Source organism: Tribolium madens, unplaced genomic scaffold, assembly GCF_015345945.1.
Source record: "Tribolium madens isolate multiple individuals breed KSU strain unplaced genomic scaffold, Tmad_KSU_1.1 Scaffold_20;HRSCAF=117;Tcas5.2_LG4, whole genome shotgun sequence".
Taxonomy (NCBI): domain Eukaryota; kingdom Metazoa; phylum Arthropoda; class Insecta; order Coleoptera; family Tenebrionidae; genus Tribolium; species Tribolium madens.
Genome location: NW_025400985.1, coordinates 7,680,006 through 7,692,036, shown reverse-complemented (window position 1 = coordinate 7,692,036; position 12,031 = coordinate 7,680,006). Strand labels below are relative to the sequence as shown.

At 33.9% G+C, this 12,031-nt stretch overlaps 2 protein-coding genes across 2 annotated transcripts in view; one reads left to right on the top strand and one right to left on the bottom strand.

Annotated features, from left to right (window-relative positions):
• LOC123004643 (inositol-trisphosphate 3-kinase A) overlaps positions 1 to 12,031 on the bottom strand; it is a 30,421-nt gene that overhangs the window by 3,636 nt on the left and 14,754 nt on the right. The window lies entirely within an intron of this gene.
• LOC123004644 (histidine-rich glycoprotein-like) lies at positions 5,592 to 6,435 on the top strand. Its single transcript, XM_044397995.1, has one exon. The coding sequence runs from the start codon at positions 5,617 to 5,619 to the stop codon at positions 6,373 to 6,375; it is 759 nt and encodes a 252-aa protein (XP_044253930.1). The 5' UTR covers positions 5,592 to 5,616; the 3' UTR covers positions 6,376 to 6,435.

The following is a 12,031-nucleotide window of genomic DNA, read 5'->3' as shown; positions in this document are numbered from 1 at the left end:
GATAATTGTTTATTAAAAAAAAACATAATTAAAAAGTTTAAAATTACTTTACCAACTAATTAATTATTATCAATGAAAATTCATAATGAGTTTTAAAAAACTCAAAAATATACGAATTTTTAGTTAAATTTACTGATCAAATTAAAACCATTTTGTTAAGAAAAGCCATGAAAAAGTTCAAATAATTAATTAACGAAGTACCAAAAGACAATTTCCCCTCTCATTGTTTATGCTAATTAAGCGTAAGTAATCTGATTTAACAAATTGTTTGATTAGTAAATACCACATTGAATTAGTTTACTGGTGCAACAAATCAAATTCGGTTTCTAGTACAGCGATCAGCAGAATTGGATCAATTGCCTCATTATAAAATAATATCTTTATGAGGTTATATGTCAACAATCGCAAATATATCACCATAAAATGGCCGACAAAGTCCGACCGTGACGAAACAGGAAATTTGATAAAAAATAACAGACAAAAAACGAATTTGTGATTATTCACAAATTTAATTACACCACTTTTGTAACATAATTGCAATCTTGTAATTCGTATTTTTTTCTCAAAACTTTTAATTCGCTCTACGATAACGTCCGAGATTTAGCTATCACTCTGACGTCAATTGCTGAGGTAATAATTACAAAATAATTTGTTCAAATCGTAAGAAAATCGATAATTGAGAGGTTTTTTCACAAAGCCGGTCCTGCAAATTGGTTTTATTCCAACCGTATTATTAAAGTTTGGTAAACAAGGCGAATTATCTTATTTGATACATTTAGAGCAATGATTTCGCATTAAAGTCACTTTATCTAAAAAGAATTTCGTCCAAAGTCCAAAAGCGACAAGACCGAGGATCCCCGATCCAAAGTCTACCAAATAAAAACATTTTTTTGTAATAACGAGGGGGCAGTCACCTTCGGTAATTGGACTTTGGGAATTTCCGGAACATCGGAGTCCCACTCAGAGCTCAGATCATCACTGGAGGCATCGGCGTAGTCAGTGGGTACAGGCACTTCCAGAAGACTTTTTTGGTACTGCTCGTACCCTGTCGAGGCGGTTGAACCCCGTCTGGAACCCGGAGTCCCCGGACTTGCGCTCCTCCGGAAAAGACTTCCACGACGACTTAAGCGGGGAGAGGTATCCGAACCCGGTGAAGGCGACCGAGAGGGCGAGCGGTTGGGGGAGAGACAACCCTCTGCAAAGAGGCGCAACTAGGAGGGGGCACTTTGCCAAATGAAAAATGAAAAGTAAAGTGGAAAAAATTGAACAAATATGTCCACAACTTCATTGTTAAAAAAAATAAAACAGAAAAAGATAAAATAAATGAAAAAATAAAAATCGAATGAAGAAATTTACTTTCTCGTATGTTTTAAGGAAATTTTTAATAATTTTAAATATTTAAAACGGTATAATTAATAAAAAAACTGTAATACGTTTAGCAGTTACACATTACAAAAGCTCAGAAAATAAAAACATTGAAATTATGTGTAAAACGGTAGCATAATGTGAACAAACACCTGACATATGAAAAAAAAAGTTTCAAAAAATACCAAATAAAAGATGAATTTTAGAAGAGAAATATGAAGTTGTAAATCAAAAAAATTCAAAGAGTGGATGAAAAATTAAAATAACAAATAAAAATATGTTAAGCACAGTCAAGATAACTATTCACGATGTAATGCTTAATCAAATAGAAATACACTCTTAAAAATGGAACCAACTGATATTTTTCAATTAGATGGATTGAGTTGTGAGTGTGTTATTTCTGGTTATAATTAAGTAGTTAAGTATCTTAATTGGTATAAGCCTATTAGAGCTTATCTTAAAAAGTGATGAAATTCAGTGAAAACAATGACATGTTGATAATAAAAGAGTGACAAATGGTTTGAAATAAGTTTAACGAGAATATAAAAAGAAATTAGAAAATAAAAAAAAACTACTAGAGTTACACAATAGTGTATTTTACAAAATTGAAAAAAATGACAATTAGTTTAATTTAAAAATTAAATAAAGAAATGGCACAGAAGATCAAAAAGGTGAAAGAAGCAAAAGTATTTGCTCATAATTTAAGACATCCTACGCAGTTAGTTAGATTCCCTTATTTACAGTATGAAAATTATCCGAATCAGTTGGCAGAACAGCCAATGCCAACTCATACGCAAAACGTAAATTCCTAATTTCCAACCACAAAATGCTGCAAATACCAAACCCGAAATACCTCTCAAATCACGAAGAAAGTAAAGATATTTGAAATGTTGTGATAATTTCCCTAATGAGATCAGGCGCCTCATACGTAGAAGGCAAATTCCACAACGTGAAACTTAATGAAAAAATGGCAAAGTGTCACCCCCTGATGTACCTGAACCCCTCTGGACGTTGCTATCGTGGTCGAAGACGCACGGCGACGGCGAACACGTGATTTCCGGCGAGTTCGGATAAAAGGGACACCCACACCCGTCTTCGGGGTTTTTCGACATCACTATTTCTGGTATGATATAGCCGTAGATCTGAGGCATTATTTCGCGATCACATCTCGTCTTTTACTGACGAGTTTCACTCGATTTTCACCGCGACTTTCTTCGCACTAAGATAAAATAGAATCGCGCTGCTTCGCGGTGCATATGATACCCAAGTTCGAATGTCGTGACGTCCGAGGTTTGAGGCACGCAAGCGTCAGAAAGACAATTCGACTATGAATGAGGTTGATGTGGATTTGCCGCACCAGTGTCGTGCGACGGGGGTTACAATTTACGCAAATTCCGAATCTAATTTTAAATCGTTTATTGCGATGAGGCACATCTGAATAATAAACAGAGAATTCAACAAATAACTAGGGGAAATGGGATTGTGCTGTCGTGAAAACCAGTTCATAACTGTCATTTTCCATATACGTAAACGTAAATTCCACCAAAGTTATTACGGTGATAAAAAGAACAAATAATGAATTTTGATTAAAGTGCAGCAGACATTCTGAAACAGGTTGCAGCTGTCTGCATTGAATTACTTGCACCAAATTTTGTAAAAACTTAAAAATACTACAACTGATTAATTACTTAATGAATTATTCATAATTAAGCAAACCAACAATGTATTAACTTTCAATAATCGTTTATTAATAAATCATGTGTGACGTCTGCAGTTCCCGTTTTTGGTTTCATCCTCTTCGACTTCAAAATAAAAATAAATAATTATTCAATTAGCTAACTCAATAATCAAATAACAATCAAAATAAACATAACAAATTTCTTTATATTCAACAATGCAGTTGCCAAACTAAGTTGTAAAAATTTTGAATAAACTTTTTTGATTTAAGATATAGCACTACAAAAATTTAAAAAAAACCCACTAAAACACCATACCTATATTAAATTTTAGGCACTTTTTCGCTTTTACATAAAAACTCTTAATCAAATTATATCAAAATTTATTAAAAATTAATTTTCTATAAAAATTAATAATCATGGTTCAAAATCAATGTAGGTCATCCAAAATCAAATCCCTAATGGTACGCCTCTGCTTCCGGGTCGAACGGTCGTTGCCACATTAACCTCATACAAGATAGTGTCGAGATTTTTATGGTAAAGAAATAACCATCTCGTCCAACTCGAAAAAATCCAAACGAAATTTAATTTTTATTTCATTTCACTGACGTACATGTAAACATTTCACGCTTTTACGTCCAAACATAAACCATAACCTTGCAAAATGGACGGAATATCATTTTAAGCGCATGGAAAAATCATGTAAACAAACAGAGATTAAAATCTGTCATAGGCATGTAAACATGAAAATTTATAACACGTGTAAATACCCTGTATATCATGGATTCCGCAAAATCTAATTAAATTCGAAACAGCCGGAGCATTAATTACAAGTAATTAAGACTACCTACGAAAATCCTGTTAGTCCGCTCCTGGAATTTTCTCTATTTTGTGTTATTCAAAGAATAATAGTTTAATTAGTATGCAAAGCTCCCAGGTGTCTTCTAATGTTCTATTTACATGTTGGTATAAATAGATTTGTATGTGTGTTTTATATTGCTAGGGTGAGGTAGGGAAAAATTCTCATCGATTGTGTAAGGAGAGATCCGACGCGGATGGAATTGGTCAGTGAAGGAGATCGGTCGGTTAAAGCGGGCATAAAACGTAACAAATCGATGATAATTCAAGTTCCTGGGCCATTAGCCAATCCAAAAAAGACAAGGCGTACCTAATTGCTTGATTAATGGGTGAGGTGGCCATTGTTGCGTACGTAAACGTTCGTTAATTGACAATAAGTGACGACAATGGGCAATTTATAAACGATGAATGACACCCAACATGGGCCTAAAGTGACAGAGACAATCGAAATTTCCGTTTTTGTTAGGCAATTAGAGGATAACCAAATCCAAACTATTTCTTTTAATTTAGTTTCAACCGCAAATCGAGAAGTTAAAGAAACAAATTGTTAAAGACGAAAAGAATTTTTGAAAAGCATGTTTATGACTTTTTAATTGCGCCAACGTCAAGCAAAATATCGACAAATGCGTCAATGTTGTATAGGTTTATAGAATTTGAAGGAAAACATTCCATTAACTTCATTTTACATAAAATGTGATATAAATATTCCTTTTCATTTTCCTACTTAATTTCCATCGTTTCCATCAAACAGATTCCAGATTTAACATTGTCCTAAATTTTTGCAAACCATCTGACAAAAAAAATCCTGATTTTAATTGAAATAACTCGATTTTAAAAATCAATCAATTTTTCTATTTTGAATTTTGAAGATTCTAATGATGTTCTACTATTTTCAATGTTTTAATAAATCAATAAATCTTCTAATAAAATGTTCCAATGTTGTTGTGTTCAGATTAGATAAAATTAATCTTCTGATGTTCACATTCTACTCAAGAATAAACAAATGTAGGTCAACACCCTAACTGTAGGGAGTGCGCATTCTTAGTAAATTTAAATAAAAACATTACTAAGTACTATTTTTTAAAGCAGAATTTTTATTTCAAACCCAAGCAATAATACAATCTTTTAGTAAAAGCATTTTTGCTGATCTATATACAGTTTTCCAGAATTTGTCATTATCCGAAATTTTTTTTTCTTGTATTTTCTTTGTTATATAGGTATATTGTTCAATCGACGACAATTTGCTTTAGCTCAGTTTCCAATAATGACTTTCCTCTCGTTATTAGAATCTAGCTTATTAGATCAAATGGTGATTTTACGGTTGTCAAACTATCAAAGATCGATTTCGCTGAAATCCGATTATATAATCCCAAGTGTTTCAAATCTGGCGTCAAAATTATGTAAAATGCACAATTGTCGATTCCCTAATAAAAAACACACATGATATCTCGACCACAATGCTAGACAATAGTTCGAAAAGTGTTGTCATTCATGTTACATCATTGTAAAAAAAGCACCAAGAAAGAGAAAGTCCGAACCACAAGATGCAATGGAACGAACATTTGTCAATAATAATAAAATCGACGTCACACCTCTTTGCGCTCCTATTTTCACTTAAATCGAAAAACAAAGCCGTTGCAGAAAAATCGTATAAATAGCCGTTTATTGAACTCGAACAATCAGTCTCGATTTGGTCCTCTAGGTGTCTCACTCGAAAATGTTATCGTATCGGGGCTTGTGCGTCCTGGGTCTTATCGTGACCCTCGGGATATGTTTGACCTCATCCAGAGAAATCTCCCGGCAAAAAAGGGACCTCGTCGACCTTGAAACCGCAGCGTCACATGGCCACAGCTGGAAAAAGGGCGGCGGCAAAGAGCACCACTCCGACCATCATGGTAGCCATGGAGAAAAGGGCGATAAAGGCTACAAAGGCCACCACCATCACGAAAAAGGCCACAAGGGTCATCATGACAAAGAAGGCCACAAGAAACACTTCGAGGAACACGGGGGACACAAAAAAGGCCACCACCACAAAGATGGCTACTATGGTGAACACCACAAGGGAGAAAAAGGAGAAAAGGGACACAAATACGGAGAAAAAGGATCCTACAAGAAAGGTCATAGCACTAAAGGAGGACATGATGTCCACAAGTTAGATGAGTACAAAAAAGAGAAACACTTCTACGACGAAGACCACGATTCTGGTCACCATGAGAAACACGGAGGGTACCACCACCATGATGGGTACAAAAAGGGAGGCCACAAGAAAGGAGGACACAAAAAGGGCGGCCACCATGAAGACCACTATGGTAAAAAAGGACACCACGAGCACGGATCACATCACCATGAAGACAAAGGCCACAAACATGCCGGTGGTCATGAAGAGCATTACGGCCATGGGTCTAAACACGCCAAGAAGGGCGGTCATGAAGGGCACAAACACTGGGGATACAAGAAGAGCCACAAAGGCCACTAGAGTTGTTATACTTGAATTGTTGTTGCTTTTTGTTCTGTTGATATTAAATGAAAAATAAAATTGTTGTTTATAACTCACCCACCCTGTATAACACGTGCAAGACCATAAGTGCAGCAAGGGATACGGCAGAGAGTTCCTGTTGTAATAATCGACGACTATATCGAGTAGATCCATCACAAACTGATGGATTACGTTGTTGATAATCGCATTAGAAAAATAAATGGTTCAAGTTCAAGCAGTTTTGCCATATTAGCTACCGGATTGTCTATTGTACGTCGTAATAATTATGACTAATAAATAAAGATTGAATTTTTTCCGGTTTTTCGTAAAACCGCAACTGTGTTCCGGGTATTTCAAACCGAAATTTTGCGGCTAACCGACAAACGTTCTTCCTTTAAATTCCTAAAATAATCGTTTGTTTCTTCAATTTCAAAACAGCATTGTCATATGTTTGTTTTATGTTTCATCATGACATTCAAGACTCGAAGTAGTCAATAACTGTGTTAGGGAGTTTATTTTCTTTAACGTTTTACAAACAGTTCTAAGTAGACAAGTTTCGCATTAAAATATTTATGTCTTAGAATCGGATATTTTCTAGTAAGTACATAGAATGGATGGTATGTGTTAATGTCAGATTACTTGAAAGGTATTACAAACAGTAGAACGGAGATAACAAACTCATGAAAAGTCTCATTAAATTCCATTTTTGCTTTTCCAAAACCTTACAACGAACTTGTTCAAGGGAGTCTTATTCAAAAACATAAAACCCGAGACAATCATCTGTGTTCTCAACTACACCCATTTTCAATAAAATGGATTAGCGTTGAAATATCAAATATAATATATTTATAGTAAAACAATTTTTTTTTATTTTTAAGCGATCCACTTGATTTGTGAGTAGTTTTTTATATAATTTTCTTCAGTTTTGAAAGTAATTTTTACGCGTGGCGAAAATAAAGAAGTCAGCCGTTTAAAAATTTGCTCTTAATTTAGTAATATTAATTACTCAAGAACTCAGAATGTTTAATTAGTGTTATTTCACAATAAACCCTTTTCTAGAAATTCAAAACCGATTTAAATTGTCGATCCATTTTCATCAAGATCGTAATAAGCTTTTACGTAGTTTATTTTTGTATCTAAAATTACTTACGTTTAAATTTTATGAAGCAGTATAATGAATTTTATAAAAGAACAAGCAGTAAAAAATATTGCAGTTCAACTTTTCATTAAGGAATCTTAATCAAATCGTCTTCCAAAAAAATATCCTTATGACCAATATTTTCAGAGAGAAATACACATTCGCGCGGCAAATCTTATCAAATAACGTCGCTTTTCAGTCAGTATTTGAGAAAAAAAAAATTGTAAACAAAATTGCAACCATTCCGAACATATTTGTGTATATCAGAATCAGATTTCCTAAATAAAACAATCGTACGGGAATTACAATTTTTGTAAATGTCTATTTCCCTAAAATTTGTTCTTCAATTGGCTATTATATATTGCCTATTTCAACAGATAATGATGGGTATAATGATCAAAAAGCTGTTTCAATTTTCATTTTATTATTTATAAATACAAAATTGTTGCAATTTCGCTTCGAATTATTGTTTCTTAATTTCGTCAGTTCTCAAGCCAAGTCCCAGCCGGCGCCACCTTCCACATCGCCAATCTCCTTCACGTCTCGTGGCGCCCTCTTACCTTCTTTTTCTTACTATCCTCGACCGGTTGCGCGTACAAATCGGCGATCCCCAGGAGGCAGTCGTCGCACCTGCACACGTCGCTCGTCGTCGACGTGACCGACCCCATGGAACTAGCCGAATCGGCACTATCTGTCCGCACGAGCGGTTTGGGGTGACCAACGGTCACTTGCTCCATTTTCGCCACGAGGAGGCTTTCCATGAGCGTCTTGGGGCGCGACGACGGGTGCGCCGGCATCGGAATGGAATTACCGTTCGACGCCATCTCCGTAGGGTGAAATTCTGGGCGCGTGGGACGGGATTTATTACCACTGGAGGTTGGAAATGCGTTTTGTTTAAATTAGCTTGTCTCGTAAAAGTCGACGGCTAATTGACATGAGAAGAGAGGATTTTACGCTCAGTGGGCGGGTTCATTAGTAACATTTGGGAAAAAAATTGTTTATGAAGAAGTGCCAGATTTGGAAGATTTGGGACACAACATTTGGGCAAAAATTTAAAAACATCAAAAATTAAAACTGTGTAGTAATTACTATTTATTTTAAATTTATCAAGAAGTGAACTTTTTTAAACAAAAAAGCCCAAAGACTCAAAATCTACAATATTGTAAAAGAAGTAGTTTTTACAGTATCGATAAAATTTTAAGCATTTTATTCAATTTTCACATATAAATGTAAATGTTCTATTTATCCACTTCTTTTTGGAGTACAAAGGATTTTGACTTTGTAGATACCTATATTTAAAATAACAAAATTTGTTCAGCACACAATCCTTTTACACTGTTTTTAAATTAGTTTCACAACTAAAGTCGCGGTTCATAGTGGCCATTTAATTTATTGCAAAGTTGGCAGCCCCTAGCCCGCCACCTCTAGTGGTGGGTTGTGTCTATGTTGGCAGCAGAAATAATTAAATTGTGTCAACAATTGTGACAGGTGCAGTATATTTTATATGTGAAGTATTCAGACTTTTTCAGAATTGTCATTTTTAATAGATATGACCCTAAAAAGCAACTGGATTTACACAACTCAATTTTTACAAATTTACAAACAGGGAAGTGGCCAGTATGAATTGACCGCGACTTTATATAAAATCTGATGAAGTTAGTCCAGAGCAGATGTTAAAGCTACACTGGCCGCCAAAATTAATTAAATTAATTAAAATTTTGCGATTTTTCACATTGCAATATTTTTGTTATTCTTTTTCGGATTTCGACGAATTCTTGTTTGATGAAATGGAAGCGAGTCATCAATGCAATATTTAAGCGTTTGTGCCCCGCCAGGGTGTTTATAACAAGGGTTGCGAGCATAAGAAGAACAATTAATGTGCTTGGAGGGTCTGTTATTTACGCGACGCCGTCAACCATCAAGGTCTGGACGGCGAGGAACTAGTTCTTGGAGTAAAAAATACTGAAATCGTCGCAAAAAGTAGAATTACTTTTCAACCAACACTCAAAATAAAGTTGCGATCAATTCCCTGAGTAATTGTGTAAAAATTGAGTTGTGTAAAGTAGACTTTAAACATCCAATTGTTTTTCTAGGGACAAATCTACTAAAAATGATAATTCTGAAAAAGTCACGTTAGAATACTTCACATATAAAATTTAGTGCGCCTGTCACAATTGTTGACACAATTTAGTTACTTCTGCTGCCAACATAGACACAATCCACACACTAGAGGCACAGATTATCTATTTACAAACAGATAATACAAACAAACAGATAATCTGTGCAAGAGGTGGCAAGCTTGGGGCTGTCAACTTCGCAATAAATTAAATGGCCACTATGAATTGACCGTAACTTTGAATTATTCAATTCATTGCAGGTGCAGGGAGTTACAAAATGCTGGTAGGTTGAATAAAGGTTTGTTTTTTTTATCACATTTTTGTTTTAGATGTCTTCTGGTTGTGATTCATTAAGTAAGTGAATCTGAAGGTACGTAATTAAAAGATTATACAATAACATTTGTGGCATTATTGAATATTCCCACTACAGCATCTAAATTTTACAGGATTATTTAAATTCATTTATTGTCTGTCTGATCAATAGCAAACGATACAGAGATCCAAAATTAATATCAGAATATTTACCATTTATAAATCAAATCTCTCACATCTACCAAAGACCTTCTGGAGAAGTTGTCTTTATAGATGAAAATAAATTTTATTTTTTCTACTCTCACATCTAAAACACGAATTATCGTATATATTTCCATGACCTACATATACAGGCTTTCCGGAAAGTCGCGCACCTCCTTGAAATGGAGTAATTGTTAGTCCTCCAGAGTACTAAAAAAATGTTAAAAAAATTCTATCTGTCAAAAGATTTTGACATTTAACATTTTTTTGTCTATTTAATAAAACTGATGCTCTCGTATATGTTCTTTTATACTTATTTAGTAAAGGTACAAACATTTTTCAAATAAAAGCCACAAATAACATTAAACAGAGTTATAATTTAGGATACAGCTTCCTTGTTTCCTCTTCTTATAGCCTGTAGCAAAAAAACTTGGAAAATTATTTTTCCAACAGAAATAAATAGTCAAAGTGCAAAATTTAAACTCCCATAACTTCGAAATTTTTATAGACAGATTTTTTAAAACATTTTTCTTGTTGTTTAGGGCATTGCCCAATAATACATTGCCCAATAATATCGCATTGTTTGAAAAACTAATTATGAATCCATGTTAACTTTGCTTCCAATAATTTTATTTATCACAACTGACATTAAATTTATCAATAAGTCAAAATGCATTCGAACGATGAGAAAACAGATCAGATTCTCATTTATGGCGAATTTGGGAAAAAATGCTTCTGCCGTTGTGCATTTGTAAAGACAATGTTTCCTGAATAGAAACGCTCCAAAAAGGTTTGAATCACTAAAGTGTTTTCCAATGTTAGATAAACCGTCTTGTCAATTTCTTTGTGTCGGTCACGCGATAACTATGTTTTATTAATTTTAAAATTCATAATCAAAATCCATGAAGCCTATGCAAATGTATTGCTGGCTGTAGTTCAAATTTGGCCAGGCTCATTATCACTCGTGAAATACCCTGTATACATCTTTACAAGCCGTGACTAATATACGTATTAGTTACGTTGCTAATAGCAACTATCGTATTAGTCACGGGCTGAAGTTAGCTTTCTGTCATTTAATTTTTAATGTAAGTATATTTTTTTGTAGTGGTTGTAGAAAAAGTATACCTAGTATGTAATACGTGTATAAACTTCTCTAGAGATTCTCATGTCTAAAGTGGCGTGTATGGCACAAGTTACATAATATACTATTATAGACTTTCCTACTTTTCAAATAAAGCATTCTGGAAACGTTCATGAGTTAGGACTACCCAGTAATAAAAATATTCAAACAATTTTTAATTGATACATGATTACTATATGCTTATTATTATTATATTGAATTGAATGAATGTTGTACCTACCATGAAACCCAAACAACACAGAATTATTAACATACCTATACTATTTCCTGGTGTTTCATTTGATGTAAATGGTATTTTTCGACATAGAAATAGTATATTGTACTTTTTAAAAAAGAAGAAATTCAAAGCAACTTCATACAAATATAATGAATTTTCAAATAAAAGCTGCTTCATTTGATTTAGTACTTTCAATATTCATTATCCGAATTTAAGTATATTGTCTCTGAACTGACTTCATCAGATTCTATAATTATAGTTGTGAAACTAATTTAAAAAAAGTCTGTGCTGAACAAGCTCATATAGTTTTGCTTTTTTAAATACATATACCTTTGAAAACAAGGTCAAAATCCTTAAAAAACAAAGTGTTGGAGACCTTACTAGTAGTAAGGTATATTTGGATACACTTTAATTTCTTCAAAAGGGCCGCTTCGTCCAGTCACTTGTTTTGCGATTTTACATTTCAATTTTTTGCGATTTTATTCATGAAGCTACCATCCATGCAGTTGTTCAAATTTGAGCAACAGATC